The sequence below is a fragment of the Rutilus rutilus genome (assembly GCF_951802725.1).
Source record: "Rutilus rutilus genome assembly, chromosome: 1".
Taxonomy (NCBI): Eukaryota; Metazoa; Chordata; class Actinopteri; order Cypriniformes; family Leuciscidae; genus Rutilus; species Rutilus rutilus.
In genome coordinates, this window is record NC_140209.1 from 69,548,718 (window position 1) to 69,566,738 (window position 18,021).

The 18,021-nt window shown below is 38.6% G+C and overlaps 1 protein-coding gene across 1 annotated transcript in view; it reads left to right on the forward strand.

The window, feature by feature from the left end:
• The first annotated feature begins 4,807 nt into the window (after positions 1-4,807).
• LOC311295275 (NACHT, LRR and PYD domains-containing protein 3-like) overlaps positions 4,808-18,021 on the forward strand; it is a 55,070-nt gene continuing 41,856 nt past the window's right edge. The window contains exons 1-3 of the mRNA XM_084416572.1: positions 4,808-4,929; positions 5,503-6,217; positions 15,745-17,787. Of these exons, the coding sequence (XP_084272698.1) occupies positions 5,559-6,217; positions 15,745-17,787 (2,702 nt within the window). The 5' untranslated portion in view covers positions 4,808-4,929; positions 5,503-5,558. The remainder of the gene's footprint in view (positions 4,930-5,502; positions 6,218-15,744; positions 17,788-18,021) is intronic.

Genomic DNA, 18,021 nt, shown 5'->3' on the forward strand with positions numbered 1-18,021 from the left:
TGGACAGAACCAGAGACACAAACACAGACTCACTCAGAAACAATCAGTTCTCGTACTGACACCTGTTAAACTAATGACTTTCAGGAGAACGCTGTTCATTCATGTTCTTTCCTCAGGCTTTTTTGTGAGTAAGTGAAATATCTGTGGTTTTATCTGTTTCTAATACTGCCCTAAAGCCCTAAATTCAAGCACTTTCTGGATTAAGAAACTACTACAATAACAGCTTAAATATTTCCATGTTTATTATTTTTTTCTTCATTAAGAATAACACGCATAATAAAATATGAAACAACATTTGAAGAATAAAAAAGCTTCAAATTTGGAGTTTTTACACTTTGCTGTGTTTTGGGTTCCAACAAGAATATTCATGAGCATATGATAAAATAAAATAACTATAAATTAATGTTGTTCTGATCATATTTAATTTCAAATCTGAGGATAACTCTTAAACTTTTTTATACCATGCCATGTGATTTTGTTTAGAGGAGACTAAAATGCTAATAATAGTTAACTCTTATACAGATTAAGGTAAGAAATACATTATTTTGTAGTATTCTACTGTGATAAAAGCTATTTCGATTAGCAATATAGCTGGGATTAGCTAAATACTTTACTCTTATGAAAATACCTTTTATGAGTCTTCTTTGTACTCTCTGTGCGAGGGCGCCCTCTGGCTTCGAGTATGAATAGAGTGAATTACACACAAAAAATTTGTTTTCAACTAAAAACAAAATCAGACATAGAATAATCTTATTTGGATGCCAGAATCATGTTATATAAAGAACCCTGAAACAACGAAAATTCACAAACCAGTCGGTATTGATCCACTCCAAACTTCGAGGAGTCGCATCACCTGGATGAAAGTTATATGGCCTGAAGACTGAGCACATGATTTCAGTTCGACTGCCTACCCAGCATAGTCAATACCTCCTTCTCAGTTAATTTTCATCTTGATAGTCGTCAACAGACAGCTTTTCTCCATCAATAAAGGCATCTGCTCCATGGAAGTAAGCTTTCTTCCCCTCTTCTCCCGCCACCTTTACCCATGGCCATAGCAGCTTCCTCTGTTGTCATTTCAAATGTCAGGTTCTCTGCCAGGCGAACACCTCTTTCATTGAGTGCAGGATGATCCCGTGCAGCTTTCCAGACTTTCTCTCTGAAGGACCGGAGCACGAACTGGATGATGACCGGCCTAGGACGGTTACTTCCAGAACCAGGACGTCCAATCCTGTGGATTGTGACAATGTAAAAACGGATGTCATCTACCTCGTCTGGAGTCTGCATTTTTAGGATTTCGAGCACTTTGACTCTGATATTTTCTCCATCTGTTTCTCTGAAGTTGTTTAGCCTCAAATTCCATCTCCTACTGTAGATCTCAGCTTGATCGCACTTGACTTGAACCATCCGGAGCACCTGCTCAATCTGCGATACCTTGTTAGTCTTGACCCTTGCAGATAGAGATTTCATCTCCTCGGCCACAAAGTCAGCCGTCTTTGAAAGATTAAGCAACCGAGATCTGGGCTATTTGTTGTAACATTCTGTCTTTGTTCTTTGGCATTTTGGAAAATTCGCACATGGGCTGGCAGATTAGTCAATATAGAGGGTTTTCACTACACGTCATCAATCCGGAAGTCGGCCATTTTGGAGGCACTGAACTTGAACAATGCCACTGAACTGAACGGACTCGCAAATTTGGCTGATTATTGCTGCTGAAAAATGGTTGTGTTTTGGTCTGTACTAATCGGTCGCACAGAGAAAAAACATTTTGAGTTCTATAGACTGCCGAAAGTTAAGAGTGCAAAAAACTGATGAAAGATGGCGTTTGTGGTTGAGAGAGGCACAGCATCAGCCACATGTGTAAATGAAAAGTAGCCTTCCTGGGAACTGCTTGTACTCCTTAGTTTTCTGTACATTATTGTTCTGGAGGAATTTATTCATTACATCTTGTTGTATTACATCACACCTTCCAAGTTTGTGTCTTCTTATCTTTTTTATTTTGCTTGAAAAATAGCTTACAATATATTGATTAATAATAATAATTGCAGATTAAAATGATTGATTAATGCATTAAATCATACGTTTATCTCTGTAAAGCTGCTTTGAAACAATCTACATTGTTAAAAGCGCTATATAAATGAAGATGACTTGACTAATAAAATTATACTTGGTATGTAAACAGCATGTCAAAAACAGTTGCCAAAGTTATTGTCTTACTGTATATTTTGTACATTCAAGTGATGAAGAAAGTGGATACAGGATCCACTGTGTGTTTCCTATTATACATTAAAACTGAAAGTGTACTGGAGACTCACTTCAAGTTAAAGCCTAAGCTTTAAGAATTCCTAGATGCAAAAGGGGGGTATAAGTGTCCTGGTGTGTGGAAGTGTTTGATGTTCATTTTGCAGGAGCTTTGGTGTTTAGAGTGTTGAGAAGAAACTGAAACGGTTTCATAATCTGGTGATGGCAGCGCGGATGCTCTGGTATCTCCTGCCAGAGGGTAGAAGGGTGAAGTGGGTGTGTAGAGTCCTTCATGATGCTGACGGCCCTCCAAATACACTGAGCATTGTAGATGTCATAGACTGGTGGGAGTGCAGTTCCTATGATCTTACTAGCTGTCTACACTATCCCCTGCAGTTGGAGGCCCTACCATTCCCACGCCAGAAAGTGATGCAGCTGACTGAAACACTCTCTATAGTATCTCTGTAGAATGTGGTGAGGATGGGTGGTGGGGGGCTTTCCTTGCTTTCTTCAGGCGCCAGAGGAAGTGGAGACATTGATAGACCATCATCTGTGCATTATGGAGAGGGGATATTTTTATAGCAGGTTTAAAAACGGTCTGAAAAAAATCCCACTATAACTTTTGTCAGGAAACAAGAAACGTGTCCATATTCACTGCTGTTATTAGACATGATGTACAGTATTCACACAATAAAACACTTGATGATAGGCCATCATATGTACAATCGCTTTTTGTGTATGACATTTCCCACTATTTAAGTGCATGGATTATTAAATGATTTTGATAATAATTCACCGTGGAAGGAGGAGGGGGGATTCAGTACAATTTTATATCCAAAGGCTGTGAAACGGTATGGTCATCTTAGTTTTTCAGTAACTTTAGATATTCTCAATTCAGTGCAATGAAGTTCGATCTTTAACCTACAGAAGAATAAAAGCATTTATTTTGATAGATGCCACATGATAGCTGTCTTTGCTAAACCTCGTTGATAAAACAATATCAGTAAAACGATAACTTAAACAATTCACTTGTTATAGTTTCATTTACTTTGGTCAAACCAATTTACTGCTAAATGTGTGCGCACTCCCACGACCGGGGATACATTTCCTTTCAGGGGTAAGTACCTTGGCACGACACCTGCACCACCCCATTAGACGTCCTGAGAGGAGGAGCTGGACGTCATTTGACCAAGTTCAAGTACCACTTTTTTTTTGGACACTTTTATCACCATGGACACTTTATTCCCCCTCATTGGACATTTTATTTTAAATGTCCAAATGTCTTAAATGTGTTAAATTTTATGTTATGTCTCCAAGGCCTGACGCCGCACCCACTGTGGAGATCTTTGCTTCTCCAGCCACAATAGTGCACAGTGGGGTTGTGGGTAATATTAGCCTTCAGAATGTGCACGGATCCACAATTCTGGCATACTCTTTTCAACATACTATGCTTTGGGACACATTTATTTTAATCTCACATAGGCCTACTGTTTAGGATGGATAGTATGGACATTGAGAGGCAGGGTATTACATCCATACCCTGGTAATCCAGAGTTCTCACAAGAGCACAAGTTGAATTTGCTCAGCGAGTTACTCTGGTGTCGAGTAATGATGCTCATTAAATATGTCCCTCTATCTGAGCTGCACCAATCACATCGGGTTATCTGATATAGGCGGGCCAGAGGCGAGATGAGACAGCACTACAATGTCGAAGTCATTAGTAAACACTGCAAGATGGCTATGGATGAACACCATTTGTTTGAAACGGCTTTGGCCGCTACAATGAAAGATTTAGACTTTTTCTCTAAAAGAGGAACTGAAGACGGCACTCAAATCGTTCCTTTGCAAGAAGGACGTTTTTGCTGTTTTGCCGACTGGATATGGCAAGGGTCTAATCTACCAGTTAGCTCCGCTGGTAGCGATTAGCTAAGCGATAACTTGTTGTGATTGGTCGTAGTGTTATCCAATTGCGTGCAGTGAGATTTTCAAACGCATGCTTGGTGCCGCTCCTCGAGCTGGGCGATTTTCATTAGTCGACGCCAGACCATTAATCTTTTAGATTTAGGTCTGTATTTCAAGGCTATTACATCCATACATGAAGGTTTACAATTTTAACATGAACGATTTCAAATGGATGTTTACTAATACCAAACTTTATGGTTTTGTTGACAGAAGACGCTAGAGAATAAGAGACTCTTTTTGACTGTTTTTATTTATTCCCTTTTATTTTTACAAAGCCTATATTCAGTAGAATGTCTGTTGGAGGAACCATCACAATAAAGTGTTAGAAGATATTAAGCAGACTGTCTACTTATATCTAATCTAATGACTGATATGGAGTTGCAAAGTTAATCAACAGAATGTTCAAAAGTAGTAGTTTGGTAATTAGCAAAATTCTAAACTGTAGTTTTTTTTTTTTTTTTTTTAATGTCCAATATTTTCATTTAACATGTCCAAACAAATTAATCCTTTTTTTTTTTACTTTTTTTTTTTTTTTTTTTGCCATTTGGCACAGCTGTAATTTATTTCCTCGTTTCAAACCCGGAAGTTTGAAAAGAATCCATTCGAGGAGGAGCTGCTGGATGTTTACCTGCGACATTTACCTGTCTCACGGTGAAATCGAAAGCAGTCGATGACTGTAAAAACGCCATTTCGGAAGATAGAAAATCAGCAATCTCTTCACATGTGACAGTAAGTTCGTTAAACTTTTCATAGCTGTAATATCGATAGAGTATTTGTGTCTCAACACACCTTGACGAACTCAAACTCAAATACATGATAAGTGTTTAAGGTTACTTTCGTTATCTAGTCCTACTTCACGACACGTCAACTGTAACACTCATAAAATGGCAGAAAAAAACTTACACTTACTTTTTTCTTTAACAGGAGAATATTAGTTTAATGTTGAAATCTTCGGTTGACTTTAAATACGTATTTAATTATTTTTTATAATATTGTAATGTATGTTGAGTGACGCAGTAATACTGGGGAAAGAAAGTGTGGCCGTAGGATAAACATTAAAAGTAACATCATATTTGCTTAATGCGAGACGACTAAACAGATTGTGAAAAACACCTGCTAGAGTTCAGCAGTGTCATTAAAGTGAAGGTGAATCCAGTGTTTAAACGCCGACATGTCGGACATAGCCTACTATTAACTGCAGAAAAACTGTTGACGTTAAGTTAAAATGAATTAAATGCCATTTAAATAAAATGTGTCAAAATTCAATTGTGTTTTGTGCATGTTTTCTGTGTTCACATACAGGCCTTTAAGATCAAGGCCTGTCATGTCAAGGAGGAAGAGGAGAAACTTCCTGTAAAATGAGTGTGTTTGAGGAGAGAGGGGAGGAGAACCGTACCTGTAAAATGAGTGTGTGTGAGGAGAGAGAGGAGGACCGTACCTGTAAAATGAGTGTGTGTGAGGAGAGAGAGGAGGATAACCGTACATGTAAAATGAGTGTGTGTGAGGATAGAGAGGAGGAGGCGTCTGTTCACACCCAGAGAGCACCATCTCCAGTATCCAGCTGTGTGTCCATGAAGAGTAACAACTCCATGATGGATCCCCCTAGACTCAGTGATGGACCATCTTCAGGTTTCAGCTGTGTGTCCATGAAGAGTAACAACTCAATGATGGATCCCCCTAGACTCAGTGATGGACCATCTTCAGGATTCAGCTGTGTGTCCATGAAGAGTAACAACTCCATGATGGATCCCCCTAGACTCAGTGATGGACCATCTTCAGGATTCAGCTGTGTGTCCATGAAGAGTAACAACTCCATGATGGATCCCCCTAGACTCAGTGATGGACCATCTTCAGGATTCAGCTGTGTGTCCATGAAGAGTAACAACTCCATGATGGATCCCCCTAGACTCAGTGATGGACCATCTCCAGGATTCAGCTGTGTGTCCATGAAGAGTAACATCTCCAAGCATGAGCCCCCTGATCTCAGTGATGGACCTGCTGTGACCTCTGACCCTGTGTGAGTATCATGAAGTTCAGGGCTGTCTGGGCAGTCAAGATATTATATTGGTTCATCGCCTCTAAAAAACTGTTAATAACACCCATACAGACAAAAACAAGTGTGTGTATGGTTGCTGGGTACTGGGTAAACCCAGCCTTATCTGGGGCGTTTTGATTTCGCCCTGCAGCTCAGGCTGGAAACCTGTACATTTATCTCTGCTGCTTCGGTTACAAATTTGCGGGAACCAATCACAAACTGGCTTATCCACATGGCGCGCGGGTTTAACCCAATGACGATAGAGAAGCGACAGCAAGCACACTCTGATTTACCCGTCTCTCGCGCAACCGTCAATCCAATTCCGTTTAACCTCTCAACGATGCTCAATGGCTTATTTAGTTTAGCAAACAAATCGCTCGAGTGGCTGTAAATTCCAATCACTTTCATGTTTTATTGCACAACCTGCAAAAATTGCTCGATGCACTTGTTGCTTTTGCAAACCGCTGATCAATGCTACAAACCAGCAAGTTTGTTAACACGTTTCCTGCCTGGAGTTTTCGTGTCGCTGATTGGTTGAAGAACTATCCAATTGCGTACAGAGTCATTTGAACTATGCCCGTTGTATGGTGGCAAATCAATGACAAAATTAACGGAGCGCACAACTGACATGCGCAGTAAATGACATTCGCGAGAGGATAACAGATCTACACACGAGGAAACGGGAACTCGCAAGCTCATTCATACCCATGAGCATGATCATTCCCCACTCTCTGGCACTTGATCTCCACTCGCCTGCTGCTTTTGCTCGCTCGAACACTTTTATTTTTTGGCAGTCGAGGGGCGGGACTTACTGTTTTAATAACCTCAAATGTCATTGGTTACAATGTGATTGGTATGAAGGTAAATCAGTAGCAAAACTCGAGAGCACGTAAATGTGAATTTGAGAACTTGTACAATAAATATTTGTACTTGTACATGAACATTTACACTCACAGCTCCAATGTGAAAACCTGTAAAATAAAAATCTGAAGTTGAATGTTGAAATTTGCACTCGCATACAATAGTCACAAACCTGTATTCTGCATTTGAAGCTGCAGACAAGTAGACACAAATGTGTAAAATGCCATTCACAGAAATACAACGACAGACACAAACTTGTAATATATATTTTGCGTTTAATCTTACGTTCACATTCGCGGTACTTCCTCAATTAGGCACTTACAACTTCTCAAATCTGTCACTGCAATTTCAAATTTCGCGCCTTGACTTTTGCTACTCTTTTCGCGATATATCAGGTGCAAAACTAACTTGTGCACTTGAAACTGAGAGGCGGCGAGAGAGAAAGGGGGGCGGGAGCGGGGGTGTTCAAAGGAGCCGTTTTATTGGTTGGCAGCTAGCCAATGAAATGGGACTTCGATGATGTCACGAAACTCGTGTGCACTGAAACGCTAACATGGCTTAATGCATTAGACTGATATTAAAGAAATAAACAATATTATCAAACTCAGTAAACACAATGCTTATAATGCCTACTACAGAAAAGCAGATGAGAACAGAATATGACGAAAGAAAGCAAATGTGTGTTCAGTGTAAATAAACTTGCTGCCTGTGTTTTATTAATAATTTAACGAATTATGTGTTTTTTTTATTTTATTTTATTTTATTTATTTTATAACTGTTGGTCCATTAAGCCTTAAGCGTTTTCTTGGTTTTCATACTACAGAAAAGCAGATGAGCACAGAATATGAACACAACGTGTTTAATTGAGACAGTGGTATTAAAAGACCAAACTCAGGAAACACCATACAAATAAAGCAAAGCAATTGAGCTCTGAATATGGATGCAACGAGTTTAATTGTACGTTTTCCTCCCACAGAAAACCAAGAAAACGCGTAATAAGGCTTAATGGACCAACAGTTATAAAAAAATAAATAACCCCCCCCCCCCACATAATTCGTTAAATTATTAATAAAACACAGGCAGCAAGTTTATTTGCACTGAACACACATTTGCTTTCTTTCGTCATATTCTGTGCTCATCTGCTTTTCTGTAGTAGGCATTATAAGCATTGTGTTTACTGAGTTTGATAATATCGTTTATTTCTTTAATATCAGTCTAATGCATTAAGCCATGTTAACGTTTCAGTGCACACGAGTTTCGTGACATCATCGAAGTCCCATTTCATTGGCTAGCTGCCAACCAATAAAACGGCTCCTTTGAACACCCCCGCTCCCGCCCCCCTTTCTCTCTCGCCGCCTCTCAGTTTCAAGTGCACAAGTTAGTTTTGCACCTGATATATCGCGAAAAGAGTAGCAAAAGTCAAGGCGCGAAATTTGAAATTGCAGTGACAGATTTGAGAAGTTGCAAGTGCCTAATTGAGGTAGTACTGCGAATGTGAATGTAAGATTAAACGCAAAATATATATTACAAGTTTGTGTCTGTCGTTGTATTTCTGTGAATGGCATTTTACACATTTGTGTCTACTTGTCTGCAGCTTCAAATTCAGAATACAGGTTTGTGACTATTGTATGAGAGTGCAAATTTCAACATTCAACTTCAGATTTTTATTTTACAGGTTTTCACATTGGAGCCGTGAGTGTAAATGTTCATGTACAAGTACAAATATTTATTGTACAAGTTCTCAAATTCACATTTACGTGCTCTCGAGTTTTGCTACTGATTTACCTTCATAGATTGGAAGCCTCCTTGACTTCAGACATGAGACATCACTTAATTTGTTTTATTTTATTTATATTAACGTGTAATGTGATTTAATGCATTGTTAATATGGAATAGATTCTTACCAGATACTTTATTAACAGGAAGTCTTACTAGTGATTGCATTGTGTTAAGAGATATTTTCAGACTGTAATGATGCATTTCCATGGTTATTAGCATTGTAAATCTACCAAAAATTCGTATGTAATAAATCCTAATTTACTCTCTTACCTTTGTTCTTTGATTAACATTAAAGGGTTAGTTCACCCAAAAATGAAAATTCTGTCAGTAATTACTAGACATGTGCCGGTATTCGGTAATGCGATAAATCGCGGTAATGAATATGCACGATATTGTTAGCGTGGACACTTCAAAATACCGTGAAAAATAATAGATCAGAATTTATATTTATAGAATGCGCATTAGCTTATTTTCCATCAACCGTTTAAACAAACACTGCGTATATGCTGTGCGAAACACGTGCGCGCACTGATGTAAACAATCCCCACACGTAGAAGCACTGTGTGCATGCGGTGCAGTGCGCACTCTAGTCTAATGTAAACAATCCTCACATCAGAAGCACTGTGTGCATGCGGCGCAGTGCGCACTCTAGTCTAATGTAATGAATCCTCACATGGAGAAGAAGCATGGCGGAAGGAGGAACGCTGCCGACGATTTATCCCCCTTCTAAAAGCTGGGCTGCCAACTCTACGCATTCAGCGTGAGACTTTACACTTTCCACACGCTCTCACGGAGCAAAAATCCCGGAGCAAAGACACTGAGACCGACAGACTAGACAGAGCAGGTTACTTTTGATATGAAAAAAATTCTCAGCTCTCAAGTTCTGTCCATTTTATTATGAAATTCAGACAAAAAATTCTGTTTTGGCTTGTAAATGTGACGTGACAGATCGCTGTAGCGCCTCAGTTCAAGTAAACCGATCATCTGTTACTTTTTATTTAAAGATACAGTACAACTTACCAAAATGTACTTATGCCTCATAAATAATATCGATCAATCAGTGTTTTTCAGCCACGGAAAGAGGTCAATAAAACTGCAGGACAACAATTATGTCACAGAATGTTATATTTACCTCAGGAAAGCCATTTAAGGACCTAGATAAGTTAGTTGACTAGAAAAAATAGCTATAGAGTATTTTGCTAAATATGTGCACTATATTACATTTGTATTATATTTTTACTTGTGTCATAATTGTTATTATAATGAAAACCAAATTATATTTAATTTAATTTGTTATTTTTAACCTTTAATAATACCAGCTGACAGGGCTCTCTGTATGTTTACAAAATTATGTGAAATATATTTTTTCTTGAGAAAAATTAACATGTAGGCTCTCTACTGTAGCCTACCTAATATTTATCCAAAGAGTCAATATTGAATCAAGTTTGAAATCAAATCCCAAGAATTGAATTGAAATCGTGAAAATTGTGTAAAATTCTGTTTAGTTACCAAATGTTTTGACAATCACAATTACACCCCCCAACCCCCCCAAGTTGAGAGATTTGTGCTCGCGCATTACTTGGATGCGCTCTCAACATTTGTAATTAAAATGACGCCATAGAAACTGCCTCAAATAAACTATAAAAAGGTGAAGATAATCGTGTCTGAAAACGGCAATAGATTTTTTTATTGGTTAAAATCAATACAATATATCTCGTATTTTTCTGTGGGTGCTTGACCATGAGATCGCCGCCTATGATCACTTAGAAGCGGTGCTAAACTGCAGTGGAAAAGCAAACCGAGCCACAAATAAAGAGAGCCGAGCTGAGCCCAGTCGTGCCTAGTCGAACCACGCAGTGGAAAAGTGCCTATAAGTAAACTATAAGTAAATCGCAACTACATGTCAACTAACTCTCATTAGAGTATTAGTAGACTGTAAGTAGACTGTTAGGTAAGGGTAATGTGTTAGGGTTCGGGTTAGTAGAGTAATTGTAACATTGCTTATAGTCAGTAAAATGTCTGTTGAGGATCATCAAAATAAAGTCTTAGCAGATATTAAACAGTCTACTCATACTCTAATGACTTGTAGTTCACATGTAGTTGCAAAGTAACTTCTGGTTAGTAGAATGTCTAAAGTGAACCATCGAAATAGTTACCACAGTTTATTTGTTTAAGACTTTTATGAAAATATAAACTGTTTAAAAGCAGCTTAACAGAAGATGTATGTATCATATATGCACAAAACAGCATAATTATTTTGATTAATGCCAATATTATTTGAGGTTCAGAGGAATGATGTTGCTATCAGTGAAGAGTCTGATCAGAGCAGCATCTAAAACTTCTCTAGGCCGACAGAGCTGATGATATTGATCAAACGCTGCTGTCTGAGATTATTGTTATGTTGAGGGTCTGAACACTGTCAAACTGTGGTGCAGTGAAGGTGAACTCAGGTCTGCAGTTGTAGATTTAATAATAGTATTGATCTAATATTAACTGGAGTATGTTTTTCTGGCTGCCTCTGGAATCTCACTCTCTATTCAGAGCCATTTGCTCTTTATGCATAGAGTATGATTGCAGAATAAATACATGTTTTTAATGAATATTGATGGATGGACATTTTGTGGGAAAATAAATCATTAAAGTGGTTTGTTTTGGTAAAAAATCGTATACATGTATGAGGCGGCAATAACCTTTAAGTCTTTTACCCCCGACTATCCTATAGACCAGTGGTTCTCAATCCTGGTCCTGGGGACCCACAACTCTGCACATTTTATATGTCTGACAGTTCAGTTCAGAGCTCTTTCCTAACGAGATGATGATCTGAATCAGGTGTGTTAAATGAGGGAGACATACAAACTGTGCAGAGCTGTGGGTCCCCAGGACCAGGATTGAGAACCACTAGACTATAGTCTGCGTAAAATCTATCCAGAGTTATCCAATCTATCAACTTTATTGCCACATTATACATTTATAAGATTTAAAAGACTCATCAGGATGGGGCAAAAGGCCCCCAGTATTGATACAAACACTTTAGCAATGAAGTAATGTGTTTTGCATAATCTAAGTTAGTACTTGTTCAAAACAATCACTTTAGTTCTGTTTATTTTAATAATTAAAATAAATGCATTTTTGTTTAATAATATACTGTCATTAAAATTAAACTGTTCATTATATAAAAACACAGAAAAAATATTTAAAAACTAAAGATTCTGGAAGCTTTGAATGAGATCCCATAAAAAATGATATTGGCTTTACAGTAGTAACAATACTATTTAATGATATTTTATTATATGATTAATATATATTTTTTTAAATATATTGGTTTCATTATAAATATGGTGATTATCTTTAAGTTGGACACAAAACCTAATACGATATTTACCATCTGAATCAAACCATGTCATGTCAACAAATGGAAAAGTAAGCCAGCGGTTGATTATCATGTTAATTATTTTGCCTTTAGCTCCAACAGCAAACTTTACATATTCTTCAGAATAACTGTTGATTTAAGTATCATCCGTCGCCATTTACAAGTAAATCAATTGCATGTAATCATTTCACATGAACACTGCTTTTACTTCATGTCAGTGTTTCTGTGATATTTTAAAATAATGGTTTCTGTTAAATCTGGTCAAGAATTTTAGCCGCCTTTCTCTTTTATTCAAACATTTTGACTACTGAAATATTGATGTCTCATTACTTTTAATATGCAGGTCATTATCTGCCCCCAAATGCCTGATGTGCATAATTAACCCCCTGGGGTCGGCTATCGCGCCGGCGTGATAGGCTCGTTTTTTTCCTTATCAGTGCAAAAAAGAATCAAAATTCTAATATAAATTTTTATTTTATATGCTTGTGTTATACATCAATCGATCCTGTTAAGTGTGTATTTTTTTTTGTGTATACTCATAATAAAAACAAAGTGTTGTGCTTTTCGCCAAATAAAGAAAAATAAACATTTGCGAGTTCTGCCTCCTCTCCGTCAGTGAAGTCCATTCTGAAACGCGTCCGAAAATGAACTGTAACTCAGCGAATACTTCTCACACAGGCACGTGAGATATGTCTTTATGAAGCTTGAATTCTCTTCTTTTAAGTGAAGTAATTAATATAAAAAACAAATGTTTTCAACTCATGTAATCCGTTTGAAAGCAAGGAGAGGTGCCGTTTTTTCTTTCTGTCTCATTATCTCTATAATGAGCTGAGGCCGCCCCGCCCCCGGCACTATTCACATGGTAAATAGTTTAGGTGATCTAGATGCTTCGCACCCGCCCCCGATCAATGCCATAAAAACAAAAAGTTTCTTCATCAGATTCACTGATAGTTCATCGCGTTTAGAGAGGATGGCTCGTTTCTCCGGTAAAGATGCCCTTCAGATGATTCTGGACAGCGAGGAAGAACTCACCTTTTCCTCAGAGGAAGATTGTAACTCAGACATGAACGGCAGCTTTTTAAAGAGCGAATTGATCACGCCGAGTAAACACCGAGTTTTCACGTGAGTATATTCGTGTACTCAAGTGGTCTAGTGGTAGAACATTTGCCAAGCGTGTCAGAGGTTCTGAGTTCGAATCTGCACTCATATATATATATATATATTTTTTTTTTTATCAAATCAGATTATGTTTATCAGTGGTTGTATATCAGGCAGAGACATGTTTGTGTGTATTTTGTTTTGTAATTTCACTGGAACGAATAGAGAGTCTCCACAACGGATTGAAGCGCGCGTCCGAGTGAAGACTGCGCGAGCCTAAAACAAACACAGCATCCACGTCTGACTCGCGGGAATCCACGGCGCAAACCTGTGAGGGGGCTGTGTTTTCTCGAGCCCCATATCAGCTCGAGAAAACACAAGTTTATTCAGATCATTACTTGTTTACACCGTCTCGCAGCGCTGTGAGGAATAATAATAATGGAAAATGTCCCTCAAAAGGTAGATGTAAACAAACTATTAAAAGGTAAACAATTTTTTTCTTTAAATAATTTTTATTGTGTTTTATTAGTAACAAATTTGGGGAGAGGGTAAATATTCCAAAACTGAAAATACAGTATGAGAATTACTAGACATGTTTTCCTTGGATATTATAGGCCAAATTGCAAGCACAATGGCCCTCATTTATCATTCTTGCGTAGAAACGGGCGTATATATTGGCGTAAGATTATGCTTACACTCCTCTCATCGCCTGATTTATGAAGCTGTGCGTACCTTTGAAATCCAGGTGTACGCAATACCTGCCCTTGATAAATGCCGCGGCTGAAAACGAGCGTCATTAGAATAACACGCCCCTATATATTCATGTCTCCGCTCCCCCCACGCCCTCATTTTACGCCATGGACACACGGAAGACGGCAAAGAAGAGAAACTTCTTTGAGAAAGAGAAAGCGAAACCAGGGAAGTGGAAAGAAACAAAATTGATTTCTAGATTTTTATTATTAATGACGCTTATTGTTATTTAGGAGAAGAATGTCGTTATTATTATTATTTGTATTATTATTTAAAAGAAGAAGAGTGTCATTTTTATTATTTTGTCAGTCTGAATAATTTTTTTGGTCATTGAAAGCCTTTCATTACTAAACCCAGTCCGTGCACACCTGCCGGGCCTAACCCTGGCCTAACCATCGTTTCAAAGAATAGTACAATGGCGAGCGCGTCAAGTATAAACGCCTCGTCCGTTTGGGGAGGTGCGCGCGCAGTCTGCGGAGACTCGCGCTGCGGAGCCAGGCGAAAGTATAAACAAGGCTTAAAACTCAGGTAAAGCGCACAGGCTCGCAACTTAAGGAATACATATGCCTACAAATCAAATGCTTTAGTAAAATCACACAAATTAAACATTGAAGTCCATGTTGCACAAAAATAAACACTGAAGTTTATAATTACTATGTTGTTGTTTTTTTACAGTGGGTCATAATATATCATATCTTTTAGTTTGTCAGTGCGTTTTGTGGTGTTAGGAATTGTTTTTCTGCGCATTCCCGCACTCAAAACGTGCGTACACCACCTCCTGAGCTGGCGTAGGATTTGAGCGTGCTGTACGCCAACGTCCATATTGATAAATCTCAAAGTCACCGTGGTTTTGGGTGTACGCCAGGTGTACGCTGGAAATTTGGTGTACGCACTTTTGATAAATGAGGGCCAATATGTGGAAAAATAAAAAAAGAATTGAGATGCTTCCAACTGTTGCTCTTGCATTCTTGTGGCTCAGTGACTCACCTGAATGAATGGCTAATTAAGTATGCAGGCCCCATTGTCTCCTAAGGTGTGAACCACTAAATATGCATGATCGTTGCTCACGTACGCCCACTCCGCATATTGCCTTTCCAAACAGAAAGTGCTTTGCAAAATTCAAATCAATGTATTGTGTTATGTGAATGATAAGGCAGGGAGATTTTCACATCATTTTGAAGAAAAAACACTAGGTGATGACATCCATTAGACAAAAGTCTTATTGGCACATATTTAGAATGTGTTTTATGGCCTTATTTCAGAAACTTTAGTTTTTAGTTTTTTCAATAACCATGCATAAACATTATTCTCTCAAAAATGCAGACATGTACATTCTTGTTGCTCACATATTATGGTAGCCCTGTTTGTGCTAAATAGTGTGTAATTTTTTTTTGCCATTAATATGTTTATAAGCAACTGAAAAAAGCACAAATGTCAGGGCATGTCAGAACATCTCAAGGACCCCAAAAAGACCTTAGACCCCAGAGGGTTAATTAACAGTTTGTTGGCAACATCGGTAAATAAAATCTGTGCAAGAACTTGCGAGGATCTCCATGTGTGATATTAGGAAGACAGTTTCTACATGTAGTATGATTTTATATATTTATTAACAGAAGTTATTGTGTCTCTGTTCATCTTAATGTGTTTTCAGTGGTGGCAGAGCTGACCAGATCAGAGATGTGTCCTGTCAGACCAGCTCATCCTCCTCCTGTCAGAAACACATCAGTCATCATGACACAGAAGCAGCCCTGCAGCTCGACTCTCACCAGCCAGTGCATGATGATCTGCAGAGAGTCAAAGACCAGCACACAACCAGCATGAAGGACAAGTATGAGAGCTTATTTGAGGGAATCAAACTACAAGAGAATCAGACTCTCCTGAACAGGATTTACACACAGCTGTACATCATAGAGGGAGAGAGTGAAGGGGTGAATGAAGAACATGAGGTGCTACAGATGGAGAAAAGTTACAAGACACTCCAAGACACTCCAATCAACTGCAATGACATCTTTGATCCTTCACCTGAACTAGGATATGAGGAGAAGAGAAGAGAGAAGAAGGACAAAATCAAGACTGTTCTTACTAAAGGCATCGCTGGAATTGGAAAAACCGTCTCTGTGCAGAAGTTCATTCTGGACTGGGCCGAGGGAAAAGCCAATCAGGGTGTAGATTTCATGTTTGTGCTTCCATTTAGAGAGCTGAACTTGATTAAAGATCATCAGTACAGTCTTCACAGACTTCTGCTGGACTTTCATCCTGAACTTCAAGATCTGGACTCAAAGATTTATGATGAATGCACAGTTGTGTTGATCTTTGATGGTCTGGATGAGAGCAGAATTACACTGATGTTTTCAGACAGTGAGAAAGTTTCTGATGTGACGGAGTCTTCATCAGTGGGTGTGTTGATGTCAAACCTCATGAAAGGAGATCTCCTTCCCTCTGCTCTCATCTGGATCACCACCAGACCAGCAGCAGCCAATCAGATCCCCTCAGAATACATCAACCGTGTGACCGAAATTCAGGGATTCAATGACCCTCAGAAGGAGGAATATTTCAGGAAGAGAATCAGTGATGAGGATCAAGCCAGCAGAATCATCTCACACATCAGAAGAGCAAGAAGCCTCCACATCATGTGCCACATACCAGTCTTCTGCTGGATCTCAGCCACTGTGCTTCAAAACATCCTGAAACAAGATCTCAGTGCAGAAATCCCTCAAACTCTGACTGAAATGTACATACACTTCCTCCTCATTCAGACTAGCATGAGGAACCAGAAGTATGAAGAGAGAGATCCAGAGAAACTCCTGCAGTCCAACAGAGAAGTGATTGTGAAACTTGCTGAACTGGCTTTCAATCAGCTGATGAAGGGCAATGTGATGTTCTATAAGGAGGACCTGATTGAGAGCGGCATAGATGTCACTGACGCCTCAGTGTATTCTGGGATTTGCACTGAGATCTTTAGGGAGGAATCTGTGATTTATCACAGGAAGGTTTACAGCTTTGTACATCTGAGCTTTCAGGAGTTTTTTGCAGCTCTGTATGTGTTTTTCTGTTATTTACACAAGAACAGTGAAGCTCTGAAAATGTTCCTGACAGGAAAGTCCAGAACTCGATCTGGAAAGGTCAGAAGTTGGTGTAAGAATGTTTCCAGAACTTTCAAGTTGCTCTCAAGTAAGACTGTCCTGACAGGAAAGTCCAGATCTGAGTGTGAGATTGTTCCTTTGGATGTGTTTCTGAAGGGAGCAATGAATAAAGCCTTGAAGAGTAAAAATGGACACCTGGATCTTTTCCTTCGATTCCTTCATGGCATCTCACTGGAGTCCAATCAGAGACTCTTACAGGATCTGCTGATTCACACAGAGAACAACCCAGAGAGCAGAGAGAAAATAATCCAAAACCTTAAAAAACACGAAAACACAGAAAGTCCAGAAGACAATGTCAGCCCTGAAAGATGGATGAATCTGTGTCACTGCTTGATTGAGATGAAGGATAGTTCTCTTGTTGACGAAATGCAGGCATTTTTACAATCTGGAACAAAAAACAAACGTCTTTCTCTTGCACAATGTTCAACTTTGGCAAACTTGATCTTGATGTCAGAAAAGGTGATGGATGAGTTTGACCTTAAAAACATCATATCATCACAAGAGGGTCGAAGGAGACTGTTACCTGCTCTGAGGAACTGCAGAAAAGCTCTGTGAGTGTGAAAATATGAACATAATATCAACTGATTTGAAATATGAACATAATACCTCTCATGTAGGCTAATAGTTTAGCTAAATGTGCTGTAATGGCTTTTTCATTTACATAAATTTGAAGTGTCTACAGAATAAAATGTTTAAAATAATTATTTTAATTTGTAATTATAATTGAAATCCAAGTAATTACATTTCTGAAGTTTTAAAAGCTGAATATCTTTTCAACCAATTAA